General features: G+C 33.9%; 1 protein-coding gene across 1 annotated transcript in view; it reads left to right on the forward strand.

The window, feature by feature from the left end:
* Positions 1–22,553, forward strand: part of LOC132257521 (glutamate [NMDA] receptor subunit 1) — an 84,960-nt gene that overhangs the window by 36,915 nt on the left and 25,492 nt on the right. Inside the window, exon 2 of the mRNA XM_059754465.1 lies at positions 19,923–21,081. Coding sequence (XP_059610448.1) covers positions 20,917–21,081 — 165 coding nt within the window. The 5' untranslated portion in view covers positions 19,923–20,916. The remainder of the gene's footprint in view (positions 1–19,922; positions 21,082–22,553) is intronic.

A 22,553-nucleotide genomic window follows, 5' to 3' on the forward strand; every position in this document is an offset into this window, starting at 1 on the left:
GGGAGTGGCGCATAAGAATTTCACGAAGCACTTTAAGCTTTTCTTCCTCCGTACGTGACAACGGCTTTATCATTTCCATCTGATCAATGGTTCTACATTAGCGATATTTTCCGCAACGCCACACAGTGGAAACAACCCTGTGAGAATCACGTGGGATTCCTACAGAATCCTCTGCAGTGTTTCGCTGGACTTCTCCATCCAAACTCCTCTTTTCCTCCTTTTTTATAAAGAAATTTGCCGGAATTCTCTACGTAGAGCAGGATTTTTTGCAGAGAAATTCCTTGTAATGTTTTTAAGCAAATGCGTGAAAAAAATCAGAATATGTCCATTGAATTATTGTGGGTATTTGGGGTGAAAGCTGGTTAAATTTCATTAAACCAACACCTTTATAACTTCCACTGTAAAATCCTCATGCTCTTCTCTTCTCCTCGTCTCTCGTCTCCTTCACACCTCTTGTAGAATGCCAACATAGATGGAATTTACATTAAGGCAGTCTTGCTTTTTGTTTACATTACGCTGCTTCGTGAGCTGAATGTGGAGCGCTTCTAATGTTTCCAGCTGTGGTTCAATATACTCACCTCGCTAAACAAAAAATCATGGCCTTCTCTTCGTGAATGAGTGACCAGAGCACTCACATGTTGTCCTACTCTGTCCTTTAGCCGTTGCACTGTTTTTCACAGGCATTGAATGGAATAAACCACGCCACTCTCCGCCATTGTGGGTATTTTTTGTATCTGGTTTGTGTGAAAAACAGCGACAGTTTCACTCAATGTGGAAATGTTAGTTGTTGTCCGGTATATTTTCTGTTCCATTATAGAAATCCCTTATTATTGGCAGGACTTGACATTTCGACAAGGTCGAAGTGACTCACGATTTGAGACCATTAACTTTGTGAAAATTCAATTATTTCTTGATTATTTCCTGTTTTTTTCAAAATTTGATTATTTCATACAAATTTTATTCAAAATTTAATTTATTTTGCAATTTTTCTTGGGAATAAATTGTATTAAAGTATTTAAATATTTGATTGAGACCATTAAATTTCCTCAAAAATCGCCTTGTGATTTGCCTTTCTGGATTTCTAGATTTCGCGGCGAAATTATAGAGAAAAACCCTTTGAAACGCCAGTTAAACCAGTGACAAAATTTCAAATGATTTCTTTGTCGGAATCTTGCTGGATAATCAGTTGAAATTCCAGCAAGAACTTTTTGCTGGAATCCTGCAAGACGCCTCCGTTGTTTTTCCAGCCTGTCGGAAAAAGGGGGAAAAACCGTTGATATCGGATTTGTTTTTACTGGGCAATTTGCTCTTTTGAGGTGAAAAGTGCCATAAGACACACAGTAAGAAGCATTTTACATGCGAAGCGACAGAAGACAAGAAGTTATCGCAGAGGAATTTTCAACTTATATAAATTGGTGTAATTTTATTTTGTCGAAAACACCATGTATTGCCACTCGTCACGAGATGATGAACGTGAAAAGGGTTGATCTCAGAAATTGTACATAAGAAGGAGAGACTCGAAGACGGGCGTGAGACGCTGTTAGAGTTCATTGTTGCGTGAAACATCGAATTGCTGTTGTATTTTACTCCCAATTTTCGGGTTCTTCGGCGTGTTTTATTTTTCCTTGTTGGGATTGTTAGGGATGTAAAGTGAGTGTTTACAATTTTAGTATAAAGTTTTGCCGAATGATTGCGATGCTAAAAACCTGAGAAAGTATTTTTTAAGCAAATATATTTCAATAAAGAATTTCTTAATCAAGCATAACTTTGAAAGGATTCAGGAGTTTCAGGGGGTGGAAACAAGGGGCAAATCACAGGGTGATTTTTGAGGAAACTTAATGTTCTCTAATCAAATAATCAATTATTTGAGGAAAATAATAAAAAAAAATGATTATTTTCCGAAGTAGAATTACAAAATTATCAAAATTATCAAATTCAGAATTAAATTATTAAAAAAAATAATTATTTTCCCAAGTAAAATAATTTTGTTTTGTTTTGTCAAAACAAGTTTTTAATAAGATAATAAAAAATGATTTTTTCCAAGTATGATTCCAAAAAAAAACAAAATAATCGAATTCTGAAAAAATATTTAGAAAAAAAAGAATTTTTTCCCAAGTAAAATTGAAAAATAATCAAATTTGGAATAAGATAATAAAAAAAAATATTTTTTTCCCAAGTAAGATTATAAAAAAAATAATTATTTTCAATCAATGATTCAGAATATTCATAATATTCAATTATATTTAAATTTTGATAAAATATTCAGGAAAAAAACCAAAAAATAATTCAAATTTGTATGAAATAAACAATTTTTAATCAAATGTTCAGAAAATAATCGGATTTTTGTATAAAATAATTGATTTTTAATCAAATATTCAGAGAAAAAATTAAAAAAAGAATCAGAATATTGTATGAAAAAATCCAAATTTGAGTAATAATCACAAATAACCAAAAAAATGATTGAATAATCACAAAGTTAATGCTCTCAACTGGCGAGTGACTTTCCCCTTGGCGTGGAAATCTCATCTAGACTAGATTAAAAAGGGCTAGAGAAGACGAAACGCTCCTGAGAAATGAGACAAAAAGAGTTTCTTCACCCAAAATCACAAGCTTAGCCTCCGTCAGTTGCTCTGATAATTTTGAATTATGGCAAAATTTAATTATCAATTTCAAAGACACTCCTCAGCATAAAGGCCTAATACAGACTGTCTCACCGGCACAGCATGCTCCCAATTGCGCAATATACATATCTCACCAATTGCTTTGTCCCCAGAGCTTTATGAGTGGCTGCGTGGTGTGGCAAAAAGCCCCATCGCATGCAAAAAAGTAACATTTTCTGCTCTCCACCCCTGTCAGGAGATTTCTCAACTCCCCTGCGGAATTTATTACACTCGCGCGTATGTCTCTTCATGGTCGAGAACTCTGGGGCATGTGAGAACACAAAGAAGGTTGAATAAAATTTTCTATGAATTTCCTATGCCCATAAACAATTCCAATGTTGAGTGAAATATACAAAATACATACAAACATGTATTATTAAATCAGGCAAAAGAGAAAGAGTTCAAGGATCGATGGAAGAGATTTATATCTGGAATGCTAAACGCGATAGTGATGAGCTTTTGCTACTTGGCAAAAAGGGAAATATACATAAAGACTTGTCCAACTTCCCTGTAGCAATTTTTGAGGTTGTCTGTTGGGAGTTTTATTCAAATTTGAGAGGGTAAAATTATGTAAATTATTCTAATTTTGTTAGGAAAAAAAAATCTGCTGTCTATCCAAGTCACACGGTTGACCCAAAAGAGGTGTTTTTTTTTTCTTTTTGGCAAAAACACACCACGAATTTCTATACGGACCAAATGAAAGTGAAGCATCAGGAGCAAACATATTTGCATGAAGTCTCTGTATGTATATTTACACTTGGACTACGGGATTTTATGTGCACATGCATGATTATGTGTGACTTCAAAGGCTGTTGCTTTCGAGATCGTTTGGAAATTTTCCAAGGGGTTGCTAATAACGGAAATGCAGTTGTAATTATTAACAAAAATTCGTGGAATAATTGGAAAATAATTCTAGCAAAAATCCACAGGAAAAACACATGAATTTATTCCAGTTATTCCAGGAAAACCTGAATTAAGAATAACTCAATTTTACTCTCCGAAAATGTTTCGGACTGATTTTCTAACAAATTTTTTACACCCATTTCTAACTTATCAGTCTAATCTAGGCTATTTTTTACGTTTCAAGATGTTTAATCACTTAAAAATCTTAATTTTCTTAGTTTTAATTGTTTTAATTGTGAGGTTATGAATCCGATTTTTATTAAAATCCTTTTTGGCATAATTATTAATCCTTTGAAACGTAAAAATTTGCAAATATTCGAGGCTAAATTCACCATTTTCACGCACAAAGTGCGGAAAAACCTAAGCAAATTGACATTCTTCTTGGCTGAAAAGACATTTTTAAGGTTATGTTTGGACTTTTAAGTTTTCACAACACAAATTCTTAATTTTATACCAAGAAAACACGAAATATTCCCAACTTAAACACAGTTTAGATGATTTTAAGGGTTTTTTAACCATCAAAATCTGCTTGAAATCAATCTCATAACCTAGAAATGTAATAAAATTAGATTTTTCTACGCGAAATTATTTAGAAAATTCCTAAATTTCCTGCAATCTGAGCGACTTCGAATTTAAATTAAATTAAATTAAGTTCGAAAGTGTTATTCTTGACCAATTCTTCAGCCAAATAAGATCTATTCTGGAATAACGAGGAACAATAAGAATAAATTGAGAATACATGGAATCAACTCATCCTCAGAGCGTGAATTATTAACCCTTTGAAATTTGAGTATTTCTGTCAGAAATAGTGAGCAAACTATTGATTGCGTTTAAACTTCATTTTGCACTGCTTCCAAATGCAAAGAGAAAGTGATAAACAGTGAAAGTAAGAGTAAATTCAACTGAAAAGAAGAGAAAAAAACTTATTCATGTGTCTGTTAATTACCTGCGAGTGCCTTTTAACAAGACAATGTAAGAGTACATAAAACACGGTTTGAACATTTAACTTCGCTAATGAAAAATATTCAATGGCTTTCATGAAGTTTGTTTTTTTTCTTGTACTTCATTGAACATAAATCGTTATCTGTCAGAGAATTAATTTCAACTGAGATTTCAGCATGAATTGCCGAAGCTTTTTATTGCATCAAAGATCATTCGAATGGAACTAAATGTAAGAGTCATAAAACTCTTACTTAAGTGAAATTGAAAGGATTTTCTTTATTCTCAATAGACAATTAAAGAGAAATTGTTGACTTTCGCGGAACTGCATTAAATTCAAATAAAAGATATATTGATAATTGAGAGCAATTGTATAAATAAGACATTTGGTTGATGAGAATTACGCTGTGAAAGCTCATTTATTGGTCATAATTATGTTCTCCAACATGAGAAAGCAAAACTTGTCGAGGGAAAACTCTGTTTTCCGAAGACATTTAATATAATATGGCTACACACAGAGAAAAGAGGGGAAATACGTTGTAATATACACTAAGAAGTAATTAATATCATAACGCCAGTCGTAATAATCAAGCCAACTACGCGTTATAAATTTCCGTAGTTAATATCATAACTTGGCTTTTGGCCAAGCTTTCAACTACGCGTTGTAAATACCACAACGCGTCATGGATAAACGTTTTATCAAAGCGCCAAGATAAGCTTTTCTAGCCGCAGAAAATCAACTACGCGTTATAAATATCATTATGCGTTATGCCAGTTATTATATTTCATTCTTTATCGCGGAAAAATCACGTTATGACATTTAGAACGCCATTGCGCATAGTAAATAATTACTATAATTTCATATTTTATAACGCGTAGTTGATTTTCTAGGTCAAATGAGTGAAACGCTGTGAATGCCATAACGTGTAATGGAATTTATAACGCGTAGTTGATTATTCGGAGTCGAAGCTTTGAATTATGACTTTATTACGCCGTTTTATTATTCATGACGAGCGTAGTTGATTTTCTTTGGTCTGAAAAGAATTACGGCATAAAGACGTTATGATATTAACTACGGCGTAGCTGATTTCATGATATTTGGATGCTTACAACGTTATAATGCACCCATTATAGTATTTACTACGAGCGTAGTTGATTTCTCACAATTTTATTACGAATTCACGAAGCTTTTGAGAAACGTTACGATATACAAAACGCGTAGTTGATTTTTCGTAAACTTCGTAACATTTACAATGTATTACGCGTTATGACGACGTAGTTAATTGCATCAGAAGATATTTTTCGCTGAGTGCAATAAACGGCGATTTTTGTACCAAGTGGCGCACAAAAGATCGTTTTTGACCAACAAGGAGTGATCTAAAATTCCCACAATGTTTTACAAAGTTGTAGATAATTTCAATATCTATCATTTGAACTCAATTTGAGGAAAATCCATGAAAAATTGGACGAGATATGAGCACATATGTGCGATAAAATGGGGAAAAATAGAAGAAAATAGGCTCCAGGAGGAGAACCTGATGGTCTAGGGCGCCAAGTGAGGCATCGTTGGGAAGCTATTGATCCAAGGAATCTAAAAATTACCACATTTCATAAAAAGGGCAATTGAAAGTGTGATTTCTGTGCCCTAAGTGTAATTTATTCGACAAATCCCAAATGGAAGTATTCTCTATACTATTAATTATTCTGCAACACAAACAGACAATTGTACACTCAAATAATGTGGCAAATAAGCATTTGACTGATAATTTCTAACACAAAATGGGGTTCATTATCTAAAATGTGTGAAAGCATGTAACACATTAGGATTGTTTCCCTCCAGAGAATATGAGATTGCTCATAACGTTGTGTTAATAATGCTCATCAATATGAATGTTTCAGTCGTAATGAAAATCTCTTAGCCATGCAAATTATAATTATTTACATATTTAAACCTCTTCCGTCTAGTATTATATTGTTTGGCATTATTAATCCTGCGTGCCATGAAAGCATCGTCAATGGCAAACACAGGTGGAGTTTTGTTATTCGGTTAATCATAATTCTCTCACATACAAAATGTGAGCCCGAAAATTTTCAGTGCATAAAACATGCGATATAACCCTTGACATATTTTAAAATATAGCCATTTCCACATTCTCAGTAGGGGTGGTGAGAAAATAAGAGGAAAACCTTTTTTTCCTTGCCGCATGAAAAATCAATAAGTTTTTCATATAAAATATCCCCATATATGCTCTCATATCTATTCGGCTCACTTGACGCTGTAACACAGCTCAGTGAAAAAATATAACTTTTCGCATTTTCTCTCCTTCACACTTCTTCACACGTCTAATAAATAAAATACAGAATTTTTCCCTTTTTTCTCACTCATCTCCGGAAGTAGTTGCGAACGCTTAGAAATATGAAATGCTGCAATTGCTGAGGAAAAGTTGTTTTCTCGTTGCGTGATGGGAAAAGTAGATGTAAAAGGATATGCAAAGGCTCTAAATATCGTTCTTCTGCAGAATCTTCAAACACTTCAGACACTTCTGAACGTCTTTAGAGGCATTTTTTGTCGCTTTTTAGACTCCTTTCTGACTTATTATAATCTTATCTTGGTTTTTCCGTCTCAAGAAGTTAAACCTCTTTAAATGCTTATAATTCAGATTTTAACAATTGATCTTAATGTTCTAGGATTTGTTCAAGAACAATTCCATTCTTAATTTTGTAGTTTCGTCTTCAGGAAACACTTAGAAAAACTCTTGGAATAAATCTAATCCTATAAAAGCATGGAAATGAATAAAAATAGGAAATTACAGACTATTTCTCCCAGATAATTTAACATTTTTCTAGACTGAAATAATATTTTTTGAGAATATTATTGACTTTGAAGCTTTTCTCACCGAATATGAAACTTTTTTTCAAACAAAAATTCTCAATTATGCTGAGTAATATAGAAATATTCTTAGCTTAAAGACAAATTAGCTAATTTTTATGGTTTTTCAATCATTTAAACCTGTTTTAAATCAATCACATAACTTAGAAAAAGCAGTAAAATCGATTTTTCTCAACAAAATAATTTAGAAAATGCCACAATTTGTCAAAACAGAAGCTTTTGCAATGTAAATATACAAGATATTTTAACACTTCCATTATATTTGCTTCAAAGTAGCTTCAATTGATGAGAATTCTTCTGCAGACTTTTTTCTGTGAATTTCTATTTTTCTCCTATTAATGAACATGCAAATTTCATATAAAGTAAAGCCTTTAAAGAAGTTCACAAAGGAATCTGCTCATTCAACTTCTTCTGCACACATTCAAAGAGAGGAGGATTGGTGAGGGAGAAAGGGTGCTGTGACATCTCAGAATCCCTTCTGCAATCAGAAGACGTGCGTGTGTTGGCGGCTGCTTAAATTGACTTCCATATATACAGTGACTCCAAATTAAATAGAGCCACCAGAGGCTCTGTGACATATCAATGTGTCGCCAAGTAAATTTGAGGCGCCAAACGAATCTCTGACCATCAAATCCATGGCAGGTGGAGTTCAGTTTGGAAGCAATTCCTAATGAATCCTTAAAGCAAACATGGCGAAATTCGCCTAAAACAACTGAACAATTCGTTGAAAAAGTCACTCACGATCTTTTCCCGCGAAATCGAAGTTTTTTCACGGTCAATTTCCCTCCAAACTCCCTTTTTGGAGTAAGAGGTCCTTCTGGCTATCTCCCTGATTAAATGTCCTTTCTTGCGCAGCCGCAAAATCTTCCGTACAATAACTTGATATTCACTTAATCAGATTTTTGGTATCAAACAGTTCCAAAGTCGAGATAATAAATGAAAATCGACAGGACATTTATCCTGAAGACACCTCGGATTCATTAAAACCCCTTCTGAGAATCAAAAACACACATTCGTGGAGAAATTTCAAATGCTACTCAAGGTGGTTCTATTTAATTTGGAGGGTCGTTTATGCATAGGTTCAGGTTTAGTGGCACAAAGGGATTAAGGATTAGGCCGAATGTTTTCAAACTCGGCATGATAATTACTCATTAATGACGAAAGATTGGTGGAAAATTTCAGATGTCTAGCTTCACGTGAAAATTCGCAGCACATCGAAATGTCACAGAATCTCAAATGGTTCTATTCAATTTGGAGTCACTGTATATACGGTTGGATGTGGTAAACATTCAATATGGCACGTGACCACAGGGACACTTTTCAATTTCCGTTGTCACACCAGAACTTGCAGAATCAAAGGTAGAGAGAGTCAACAATTGGCCTAAAATGGAATCGCCAATGAGGAGATGACTCAGTGTGAATTACTTGGAACAGGAATTGAGCTGAGGAAGCAATTCAATTGAGCACAGATTTCCTGGAGGCTCTCGAGAATCTCAAACGGCCAGTGTTGAGGGTGGAGATTTCTCTTCTGAGCCTTTTCTGTGGACTTTTCTCCACCTCAAGTACACGTTGAATAAATATGGTGTGTTGTGATTGATCCTTATTGTTGATTCTCAATATCGGGAATCGACTTTATGTAGCAAAATATGACTCAAGTGCTCCTTATTTGCCTCCCTTCGTGCATCCCCAGAGAAATGACACATCTGGCGATTCTCATATATATTTATCCTCAAGATCATAGATAGAATCATATATAAACTCCTTTCGCTTCAACACATTCTCGATCATAAATAATAATTGTCCACAATTAAGACAAAGTTACGCAAATCCATGAAGTGTTTCTTATTGCTGAAGCTTTAGCTCTGCTTCACTTACAAATGCCTGTGGAATCACTCTTCATACAGCGTGTGTTTGTGCCAAGGGGGAGATAATATGTCTTCAATCTGTGCAATGTATTTGAAGTCATTTTTATACACTTCTTCAATTGTTTCCTACGTAAAATTCTGACTTATCACAAATCAAATCCGCAGGTTTTTCCGTCTCAAGAAGTTTAAGTTCTTCAAATGCTTTGATTTTGGATTGTTAAAATTGATCATAAAATCCCTCAAGATTGATTCCTGAACAGTTTTTGTCTTGATTTCCTAATTTTGTCTTCAGAAAATTGCATAGAAAAATTCTTAGCAAATTGTGAGGTTATGAAAACCGGAATTAAAAACATTTTCGAATTAAATTAAATCTTTTAAAACGCGAGGAAATGGAGTGAATTTAGGACAAATCAGAATGTTTTTACTGGATAATAAAGTATAAACGGCGAAAATAACTAAGAAAAGAGGCTAAAATGACATTTTTGAGGTTATGTTTCACTGTTTTTCACTTCCAAAATAAAACAAAACTCAATTCTGCTAAGAACAAGAGAATTTTTCCAGTTTCAACACATTTTTAGACAATTTTTAGGGTAATTTGAATATCAGAATCTGTTTAAATTTGCTTCAAAAAAAATTTTTCATAATATTGTGAGGTTATAAATGCGACTTTGAAATCTTTCTTTCCCTAATTTGAACCTTTTTACACCAGAAAATTAGTAAATATCGAGAAGAAAACAATGTTTAAGCAAGAAAATGACGTTAAATTTGCCACTTTTAAGCACAAACCGCGGAAAAAAGACAATTTTCGGGACTGAAACACAATTTTTGAGGTTATGATTGACTTTTGAGCTTTTTCTTACTCAATATGAAGTTATTTTAAACGGAAAAAGCTCAACTTTAGCAAGAAAAGGAGAAATAATCCCAGATTAATTACAATTTTCGTGATTTAGAGGTTTGTTCATCATCCGAATCTGTCTTAAATCAATCACATAACCTAGAAAAAGCAATAAAATTGATTTATCTGAGTAAAATGATGTAGAAAATGCCTCAATTTACTGAAATAGAAGGTTTTTCAGTGCAAATCTTCGCTATTTTACCACTTTCGTGAAGTTGTACACCACTTCCAACCACAATATCTGCCCCTTGGCTTGTGTGAGCAGCAGTTACCCAAAGGGGGGTCCATTAAGACAATGCCACCCTAGCCACACTTGCTCCGTGGCGATATCGACTGTGAGAAATTGTGCCATCCCTTGTGGGTTTACCGCCATTGTACAGAGACTTTGCCGTGACCCGCAATGACGTGGATACTGTAAATTTAACTTAATTAAATTAATGAGAACAAAGACTAAGAAAATAGAGGGATAATCGCTGAGATAGCGATAATAATCCATGTTCAGAGACGACAAATGAGCCCAGATTGGATGTAGAAAATAAGGATTGAATTAATGATTTTAAGACTGAGTTTTGCGAGCTTTTCATTAAATTATTTTTATGCTTTCATTTTATAAAACGATTTTTTTAAGCCATGAATCAAGGGAAAGTCACTCGCTATTTTAGTTCATAAACTTTGTGATTATTTGATTATTTTCTTGTATTTTTCATGATTTTTATTCAAATTTACAGTAATTTTTTTGATTATGTCATAGAATATTTAAATATTTGATTATTTTCTTCACACATTACCGCCAGATGGCAGCAGTTTGACCTTTAAAGACATGTAGAAGTTACGATCTGCGTTTTTAATCTTACTTTTAGGTGTTTTCATGATAATTTTGTTACTTTTTTCTGTTAAATATTCCAAATATTTCAATTTATCAGCTTTGCAAATTTAATTTTACCGGAATTATAGTGGTTTATATATTATTAAGAGGCATTTAAATTCCCAAATTAGTCCATTGGCCAAAACTGTGGAATGAAAAAAACATCAAAAAAGAGAAAATAGTTACAAAATTTACCAAAATCTGGATTTGAATACCACAAATGAGGCGTAAAATGCCAGCGCTTCAACCACAGAGGCTAATTTGCCTTTGGGAAATACAATTGGAACTTCTTCATGCCTTCCAAACTTGATCAGCTGATCAACTGATGATGAAATCGGGCTTTTTCTACCTTTTTATCGAAGAAAACCTGAGAAAACCTTTTTATCGCACTCAAATTTCTTTCACTTCTGGCCAGGATAACACCAGGAAGTCAAAAAGTGTTACAATGTTTGACAAGATAGAGAAAACTGTGTAAAATATGCGATATTATTAGCGTCCCCCACGCCGACTTTGCTGCCCTCTAGCGGCGATATGTGGAGAAAATAATCAAATAATGAAATTTGAATTAAATATTCAGAATATATTCAAATATAATTTGATTTATTGACATATTTTGCCCGAAAATATTCAATTTTGATTATTTTTATTCAAATTTTGATTACTCGATTTTCGGCTAGTGATTTTCCCCTTGCCATGAATGGAAATCTTTTTGTTCTATTGTAAATCTACCCTTCAAGTTAAGAGTCTGAAGCTCTTCATTCTTCGAGCTTGAGCAAGATGAACTGCATTATATTAAATTTATGTTGGAGAATCATGAATTATATGAATAACAAAGTGCATATTTGTTGTCAGCAATTTTTCAGAGGAAATCCTATGGAAATGCAAACAATTCTCTTATCTCACATTTGATTTATCCTTGGATTTATCATATTTTAGACACAATTTTGGGCTCATAAAGTACTTGAAAGCAGTGAAAAAATAAATACATATCAATCTTTCGGGATAATTGACATTGTTTCTACAAATGAGAGTCAATTTTGAAAAATGACTGCAATTCACTAGACAATTTTTCAGGCGAGAATTCTCTCATATTGGATATCCTTATAGGAAATACTTCCACCTGAGTGATTGATGAATGAGTTCAACTACCAAACTTTATTGATTTCCTTCCATCCCCTGCGAATCTTCTCTCTATTCATCACAATATTGTCCAGAAGTATAGAATAAATTCACACAAATTCATCGATATGAAGAATTTTTTACGAAATCCTTCGAGTTATGAATTAAACAATATGAATTCGACTCAATGAACGCAATTCGCAGAGTTTCTCTACCTTTTTTCTGTATCCTTTTGTTCCTCTTGCTGTTCATTTCAATATGATAGCTTCAGCGTGCAATAAAAAGGAGAGATAATATGCCTTGAATCTCTACACCATTTTCTGCCACTTCCGCAGTTTCTGTGCAGAATCTTCAACAGTTCAAACACTTCTGAATGCCTTCAAAGGTATTTTCAATCGCTTTTTAGACTCTGTTAAGCTCATCAAATTCTTAGATTTCATATTATAAGAATTGATTTCTTATGGATCTGGCGTAAGAAAAGCTTCTCAGACTAATTTTAATCCTTTCAAACTCATTTACAAAGTAAATATAGAGAATATCTCAATGTTTCTAATAGATAATGATGCTGAATTTGTCTGAAATGGAATTTTTGAGGTTATAATTGACTATAAAAACTGTTTTTTACCACTAAAATTAAACTAATCTGAAGATTGGACGTGAAATATTCCCAGATTTGACTTGAATTTGATAATTTTGAGGATTTTTCAGTCCCTAAATCCACTCAAAATTAATCACATAAGCTAGAAAAAGCAGTAAAATTGGTGTTTTTTTCAAGCAAAATATTATAGAAAATGCCTCAATTTGTTGAAACCAAGGGGGAAAAAAGGTCAAAAGTGGTGTTCAACTCAGCGGAAGTACTTAAGAAGTGGAAGTGTTCAAAAAACATTCAATACTCTTGTTTGGTGTGCTTCTTTCACTGCCAAATTATCCCGTTTCTTTCAATTTCCTTTGATTTTTGTCGTAGAAACAGTAATAAAACTTTTCTAGGTTATGTAACTAGTGAATAATTTGCTTTCTAGCACAGCAATTCTTACACTCAAGTCGGAGATATTGCTAGTTATTGGTAGAATAAAGCATTTTCACGACAATTATGAACCTTCAATATCTAAAAAGCACTGCAAATTGGTGGAAAGGTCAAGCATAACCTCAAAAATAATCAGTTAGTCTTGGAAAATGTTGAGTTAGAAACCTGTCTGGGTGATTTTTCAGCTCATTGGCATATCATAATGGATGATTTCCTGATCTAGAAAGACATTAAATGCAGTCTTTGAAGATCATTTAGTGATATTTTGAGGTTATGGTCGGAAAATACACCCAAAAAGCGTTTTTCCGTGAATTCTTGCAGAAATATCTTCTTACAAAAGTAAAATCAGACATTTGGAAGTGTCAGGAAGTGGTGTACAGACTTAACAGAAGTTTTTTCAATGCAAATATTCTATAGATTTTACCACTTTTAATTCCTAACACTTCCTCAAAGGCTGTACACCACTTCTGGCCACAATATCTGCGCCTTGTTGCAACCCAATTCGGAGGACATTTCATTGTGTTATCGCTTCATTGAGCACTCTGTTTTTTTCTTTCGATTGTTCTCGCACTCAACAAATCTGATTACAAACAATTGAGTGTCTGATGAATAAGAGCGAACATTTTTTTTTCTTTATGTGTTTGCAAACACAATCTTTTTACTGTTTCCGAGAGTGCGGAGATGAAATGAATAAAAGCCAGATGATTTCGACATTTTACAGTCAGCAAATAAAAATTTCTCAGCAAATAAAGCAGAAGAAATCGAAGTGAATTCTCAAAGAATTCCCATTTCGGGCGCGATGGAATTGTATCGAGAGAGTCTTTCACTCGTGCATGAGGAAGACACAGAAGACTGGGCGGAAAATGTGTATGACTGAAGGATTTTAGCATATGGAGAAGTTTACTTTCTGATTTCACTGCCTTTCATTCCCTCTTTCTCTCACAATCAGACCATTTGTTGTCGCTTTTTTCCACCCCCCAAAACCCCCCCCAAACCCCCGCCAAATATCTGCACATTCAAAAGTGTATTGCTCAGTGGAAAATCCATATCTGTGACGCTTTCCCTCGCGCGCGTCGTTGAGAAGTTTCGCAGCACGCAGAAACATGGTGATATATGGCGACGAGAGGCTCCTGTGAAACCACAACGACGACAAGGACTTTCTCAGGAGTCAGCAAAATACACATCCTCACTTTTCACACTGCTCAAGGAGAGATGAGAACATTTGGAGACACTCGTGCAAAGTGCTGCAAAATCCAATTCGTCTTGCTGAAGCAGTTGCGAAGCATTTCGCATCCCTTTCAAGTTATCGCCAAATTTGCCACGTTCTCACGACAAATGTTCACAGTTTGTTCTTTATTACTACACTCTGCCACTCATGCGACGACTAAATTGACATACAAATTTTTCTTCCCCAAAAATTACGCATAAATCCTTTTGGTAAATAAGAAAAAAAACTTCAATTTGGTAAATTATAAGCAGCAAAACTACTGACAAAATGTATTTTTAGAAAACTGACCAAAATCATTTGTTTACTGGCCAAACTGTAATTTAAATATTCGAATTTTTACTGGCCGAAATGGCTTATTTACCGACAAAACTGCATTTTTTACTGATAAAAATATTGCTATTTCTGACCAAATGTCCTTTTTGCTGACCAAAAACGAGTTTTTTAATGATCAAACTGTAAAAATGCTGATTTTGCGACAAATTTTACTGACTAAACTGCACTTTTTACTGATTAAACTGAATTCTAACTGTCTGAAAACTGTGAAAAATTTATTTTTCATAATCTACGTATTTTAGGCTATAACTTTTGTATGTGAACATACTAAAAAAAAATTGAAATTTGCGGTGTAAACTATGAAAAAGCAACTTCTCATAATTTACGCTGTTCATTTTTCCAAAGGAATACTTTCTAAAATTGCAATATTTTGCAAAAAATGCTTCTTTATTAACACTTTAATATCAGATTTGAAGGATTTTTTTCAAGTGTTTGTTTTTAAAAGACTTAAAATGAGAAATTATAGAAAATTATTTAATTTTTCCAACACAGAACTTTCAGAAAATTAATGAAAATTTTTAAAAATTGATTTCTTGCAACTTTCTTGGATTAAATGTATTCAAAATCCATTTAAAATCGACTTTTGAACACTTATATTTTTTGTTTATCAAATAACTTTGCCATATTTTAGTCAAAATTCCAATAAATACCAATAAAATCAACTGAAATATTCACAAAATAATTATTATTGAACTATAATTTACATATTTTCAAACCATTATCGAGTGTTTGAATTAAAATTCAGTGAGTTAAAAATAGCAATTTTGACTTTTCATAGTTTTCCATTCACTCGTCGTTATGCAAAGCAGGGAATAAACTTTTCTCCGAAAATCAGTGAAGCCTCAATAATTCATCAATTATTAGCTCTTGAAAAAGAAAGGGTGGAAAGCGAGATGGAAAGCTTCGTGAAAGGGCTCCAATAATATTAATTAGATGAAGAACGCAGATTGACGGCATTCTTTTCGTGATCCGTGTTGTAATATTTATGAATATGAGACATTTCCGGCATCGCATGTCTTAGCTTATTCACTCCCTTGTGTTGTGCTCCTCTTAAATAACTTCCCCCGCACAGACAAGGGTGTATTTGGGGGGAATTCATTGATTTTCACTGAAGGGGAGACGACGATAAATTGAGAGAAGTGTATGAGGAATACATGGCTGACCTTTTATTACCCGTTCTCCACATGAATCGCACACAGTGATTTGGATTTCAAAGAGGCGAAAGTACATAAGCGATTACATATAAGTGCACCGTCGGCACCATTCTGTCCGCTGCCATTTCCTCGTGGAATGGATTCTTCCGGGTAAGCGAAAAGATAATCAGACAATTTCATCTGCCTGCATTGGAGGTGGTTGAAAATCTTTGTCGGACTTTTTAGAAAATTCAGCTCAACTCTTATCAGAAATTTTCCCTATTAAGCATACTTGCGATAAATTCAATTTGCTGGCGAAAATGCACTCTGTTAAATTAAATAAGCTTGCAAGGTGTTATATAAGAAGCGTTGTTTGTTCATCACATTTGTCAGCAAGAAAATCATTTCTTGTCCAATATTCAACACATTTCGCATTATTCTACTGAATTCTTCCACTTTAGAAGGTATTTGCAAGCAAAATCAAGAGAAGATTATATGGTTAGAAGTGGTGTACACTTTTTCGGAAGTGATTGGTAAGTGTTGGTCAGTGAAAGTGTCCTGAAATTCAATTTAATTTCACAAATTTGTGAAATTTATCCCATTTTTCATGGATTTCAGCCTAATAAAAGATAATAAACACCAGAAAATATTTATTTTTTACCTCTCAATGCTTTTAAACACAAGAATCTTTAATGTCTCTACACAAAATGATTGTATTTTTGTCTATAACAAAGCCTGGTCTGTATTTCTAATAGGATGTAAGATAATTACTATTGACGAGCGGATTTAATGCTGCAGAGATTTTGATTCTGGCTTTTCCGGTTTTTCCGGACCAGGAAGCAAATCTTGCGTCAATGATTTATATTAAATTTTTATATTAATTTCAACTCTTTGAAGTGATTTCTCACATTCAATAGACAGCCAATAAAGGAATAAGAATATTTATTACACTGAAGGCTTTTTACAATTTACTACAGAGTTAAGTGTTCGAGTGGCGACTGCCGCCGTCATAACAGCCTCAGCGGGAAAAAACTTACGACAGAAAAGTCCTGCATCGTCGGCTGATCTGTTCCACAATACTTTACAAATATTATTACTGGGACTGAAACAACATAAAGAATCTCGAAGAGTGTGTTTAAGGCCTTAAGTCTGAGAGACTTTAAGTCGCTAACGGAGTTTGATGTTGAAATATAAACCGATGAAAAACCACGCAAGTTGAATCATATTAATCAAGAATACTTGTTTAGGAACAGAAACGATCAGCTTATGTCCTTTTCTTCGGATGATTGTGCACTAAAAAGGGTCGTAAAAATCCTTTTGTTATTTATTTTAGCGATTCGGATAGGATTTAAGGCTCTAATTTGATAAAATATTGCAAAGAAAATTGTATTGCAAAGGCAAAATTTCCAAAATTTTACTTGAACGTCATTGATCTCCACGATCTCATTGATTTCCATGCAAAATAAGCTTCTTGGAAGATTCTTAACACTGAAAAATAGATTTTCCTCCTCATAATCTACAAAAGATTATGTGAGTATAAGTTTTTTTTTGTGATCTTTTCTCATAAATGGAAGAAATAGGTGAATGATATTGAGATTTTTGTTGGACACTGCGGAAGTGTTGGAAACTTGAAAGTGTTTTAGACAAATTATCCTCCCCTTGAACAGAACAAGACGATAATGACTATATTAAGAAAACTTTCACTGATCTTTCATGCGAAATCTCTACAATTTCTCTTCATTTAATCGCACTCTTGCTGCCATTGTATAACAATTACGTGTATAGATAGAGTGTGTGTCTGCACATTTAATGCATCCAACAGTGTGTTGCCGTGAAGCCATCAAGTGAGAGTTCAAAATCCTGTGCGGTTGCACTTGTGATGAAAATTTATCTGTCCAATAGAACTCTGCCACATCACATATGTATGTCTCTGTATGGTGTAGAATTTGCGGCTGGGAAAATGTGGTCTCAACGGTCTCAAGCTATTGATTTTTCGATCAATCAAAAATTACTGAGAATTCGCCTCAAGGTGAAGTGTGTATTTATTGGCGAAAGGTGAATGTTTGAACTTGAACGCTCGAGGGAAAGCTCAAAGTTCTCCAACGCTGAAATTTGCTGTATATATTTTTAGGAACATCTGAAAAGTATTTATAATTATCCTGTTATTTTTATGTTAAATATACAATGTAACATGACTTGTACTGAAGAGTTTCTTTGAGTGATAATTAGTTGTGTCATTAGTCGAATGCCTTGCAATCTGTCTCTAAGCTCATCTTCATGTGGGGTTTTGATGTGGTTTTTCAATCCACTATTTGAGATCAATTAGCAGCTCTTGTGCGGCTTCCACAGCTGTGTGTTTGTTCAAGTTCAATGACGAATTAATGTAATAATTGGCACGTTTCATCGATCAAAGAAATCGCCAAAGAGAAGAGAAAATTACTCCGATGACTTTCGGTTGGAACATCATTTAATGTTATCGCTAAATGATTAAGACATGTGGCATCCTGAGCAGGCTGTGAAATTATTATTGATTGTTGTTAGCAAGTAAGGTAACTTATATCACATTATATTCAAGCATATATTATGAGAGAATGAGGAGAAAAACTTTAAGACAGAGCGCCACGAAATCTAACAGAAGCCTTAGAGTTATTTCCAATCTCTTATCAAGATTCTACGCATATTTTTCTTTTCATATACTTCATCACGTATTACAGTAGCGTAAATTAGATTAGGACATCTAAGGAATTTAGGTTAATTTTCCTGGAATGATTTTCTGGACATTATAATAGGAAAATGACTAAAAATCACACTTTCTAAAGAGCAAAATGCTATAATTTTCACAACTATACATAATTGTTCTTAAACAATCAACCTGACATGGAACAAGAGCGTTAAACAGCAGCAAAAACACACAAAAAGTATGTTGAAAAGTCCAAATCATGGCGCGTTTATGATGTAATTCGGAGATTTTCTTTCAAAATGGCAGCTGTCAAAAGTGGGTGGGGAAAAGTTACACATTTTATACTCAATATTGAGGAAATAGGGCTCTTGAATGAACATATTTGTAGTTTTTCGATGATTTTATATTGATATCCTTGACAAGCAATGAGAATTTCGCCAATAAAAATATATTTTGTAAAAAGTATTTTCCAACAACTTTTCCAAAAATCGGCGTATTTCCGGCGGGGAAACTACTTTTCCCCCCTTTCTATTCATCCTGTACCGTGGAAGCATCCTTGCACAAAGTTCTTTCTTATAATAAGCGTGAAAAAGGACTTATTTGCGTGCTTGAATTAATGTCTTGGTGAAATTTCAAGTGTTATTTATATTGTTGTGAAGTTCCCCCAAATGTCATCATCCGATCACTTTGTGAATCACAGCGCCACCTCGTAAAATTAATCCGAAGCGCGCCATATTCACAGGTCACTTTTTGAAGAATTTTTAATGGACTTTCGCGCAGGAATCCCGCAGGAAAGTCCACTGAAAATCCATCGTTTTGGGTCCTTTTCGACGTTGTGGGAACTTTAATGGATATTCCATTGGAAAAACCATTGAAAAGAGGCCTAAGAAGTTTCTTATACGGGCTTAATATGTGTGGAAAAACCATTGACTTCCCTGCAGGAATCCCCATTAAAAAATCGACGGATAACCGCGGAAAGGCTCCATACAAATTTGTGTATAAAAACCTGCTGGAATCCCACGAGGGTTTTCTGCAAAGGAATCCCGTGATTTTCCATCGTGGCTGTTTTTACTGGGTGTCTTCTAGACATTCGAAATTCAAGATTAAATATAATTATCTAAGTTAGTTTTGAGGTTATAACTTGGGTTATAACGTGGATTTAGAGCAAAATAGACATATTCTTCGCTGTTCTTATAAAACGATCATAAAATTCTGATTATTTTTTGACTTCCTGGTAAAATTACCCTTAATTTCTAAGGTGTCTTAAACTAATTTTCGCCACTGTATTCGCGCAACTTTCTACAAAATTAGATTAATTTATATTTCCAGCACAGTTTTTCAATATCTCGCTCATTATTAAAAGTTTGCTCTCTCCAATTAAATTTCAGGCAGCATCATCAGTCACCGGAGGAGTGCTTCTGTCAGCAGAAATTGGGACACTGAGCGCGAGAAGGGGAAAATTCCACCAAACACTGGTGGAAATTGTGCAGCGAACGAAGGCACAATGCAAATGTTAACCATCCTGTTGGCAAATTTTTTACTGAAACTTCAGTATGTAACATTTTGAGAAAGCGATATTTCGTATTAATTACTTCTTATAAATGAGAGAAAAAGTCTCAGCGGAGTTCTTGAGGAGTGACACAATTCCATTGCAACATAGCGCGGATATGTGAGCTCTTTGCCGACTCTACTGGATCGAAGATCGTGTAAATGAATTGAAAGTCAGACAAAAGTTAACATTTATAAAACCTTATAAAGTAAAGAAAAAAAAAACACACACAAGCCCAACCAATACTTGGAAAAAGAAACTAAGTAGAGAGAAAAAAACCTTAGTAATTAAATTGATGAAAGGAAAAGCTTATGCCAAAGAGTTAAGATATACCTGGATAGAAATATTAAGGAAAAAAAACAAAAATTTTCAAATTAAAACAAGAAAAACTTTTAATACAGACAAAAAGAAAAAAAAACCTTAAATTATATAAAGCACTAAATATAGAAGTTTTAGGTAAAGAAGAAAGGAAAACTAGCAGAAAATAACTCGGTTTGAGTGAAGCAAATTAGATTCGTGTTAACTCCATAAATTTGTTCAACATCAACCAGAGGAAAATCGTTAATTGATGCGCTTATGTAGAGTTTATATAAATTGTAGAAAATAATACAAAAAAGATAGAGAGAGAGAGGAAGGCGACATCGTAAAACCCGTGTATTAATAGCATTCGTGTAAACTGGGTGGTAGAAATTAACCCTATTGAAATGGATGTCAAAGGAAAATTTATATACGAGAGATTCGTTGTGAAGAAATATCAATTCAGAAGCTAACTAAATTTCTTCGAGACATAAGAAAAAAAAAGTACTAGATAAGAGAAAGATAAGAGAAGCAGAATGATGGAAAAAATGTGGTGTGTCAAAGTAGTCCTCATAATTCTATTGAAATTGGACAAGGCGTTTCTGCAGAAGCTCGCACCCGGCGAAAATCCCACCTATTACAACATCGGCGGTGTTTTGAGTAGTAACGCCAGTGAGACACACTTTGCGACAACAATTGCGGTAAGTCCTAAAATAACTCCTCAGCAACACACATTATAAGATACCTTTTCCTTTGATACGCGAATACAAATATCTCAACGTGCATACGAAATGCCCAAATAGATTTACCCGAAATTCCTACCACTGAGGCTAAATTAAATACTTTACCTGGATTACACATTGTGTATGATTTTAGTAAATTATTCGCCCAAAGCGCTGTTAACAAGGATTATCAAAGTCATCAGCCAACTTGCATGTGAACAGAGAATCTCTTTTGCTGGCTTACGTCAACTCTCGCCGTGCGAATCCTTTCGCTCACTTCACGGATTGCGATTATATACAGTGACGGCATTTGCAACAGGGATTTGCTAGAGATCTGATTTTTTCCAGGAATTTACCCTCACTAGTGACTAATTATCCCTCCAAGTTTCATGTCTTTAGCTCAAGAACTTAAGTCATTAAATGATCATTAACCGTGAACAAGCACAAAAGGCCCAGGATTTTAAAGAAGAACGAGTTTACAAACATTGCTAAAATGCCAAGAAATCGGTTTATAAAGAAGGTTTATTAGGCTTTTATGATATTGTGGTTCCTTAAGGACAAAAGTCCTGCAGATTTTCATATATTTTCGTGACTTTACTAAGCATAAAACATCTAAACAGTATTAAGAGATCCCTGAGAAGATTTCCTATGCAAGGTTGAAAGACTTGATTAGTAGATAAGAGACTTGAGGCAAGGGGGAGATAATACAGTCAGAAAATGGTGTACAACTCAGAAGAAGTAGTTAAAAAATGGAATTGTTGAAAAACATACAATTTTCCTTTCCTAAACTCTTCTTTTACCGACAAATCATCTAGATTCTTTGGATTTCCTTCGATTTTCACGAAGAAATAAGCAAAATAATCCTTTTTCTAGGTTATGTAACAAATCAGGAACAGATTTAGGGAATGATTTGCATTCTAACACATAAATTCTTCTAGTCCTTGCCAAAATAAAGCATTTGCAAGCAATTGACAGTGCTTTTTTATCCTTTGATGCCTAGAAACACTGAAAATTGTGCTAAGATTGAACATAACCTCAAAAATAGTCATTTTCTCTTGAAAAATGTCAGTTTAGACAACTTTCTAAGCAATTTTGACTGTGAATCAGCAATTTTAAGATAATTTGCAAATCATAAGAGATGATTTTGTAATCTAGAAAGCTTTCTAACGGAGTTTTTGAGGATCTTTTAGCGATATTTTGAGGTTATGATCAGAAAAGATGTTCAGAAACAGCGGTTTTAAGTCGATTTTTATAAAAATATCGAATGAAACCTCAAGAGATTCATTATAATTTGAGAAATAATGTAGAAACAGACTACAAATTTCAAGTTTTTAAGTGTTAAGCAAATTTGGAAGTGTTTGAAAGTGGTGTACAGGCTTAAGGCATACTATTTCCCCTTGATTTGATCAATTTAAAAAATTATCATCTGTGCCTTTTATCGAGATTTTCTC

This window comes from Phlebotomus argentipes, unplaced genomic scaffold (genome assembly GCF_947086385.1).
Source record: "Phlebotomus argentipes unplaced genomic scaffold, Phlebotomus argentipes genome assembly scaffold_4, whole genome shotgun sequence".
NCBI classification, from domain to species: Eukaryota; Metazoa; Arthropoda; class Insecta; order Diptera; family Psychodidae; genus Phlebotomus; species Phlebotomus argentipes.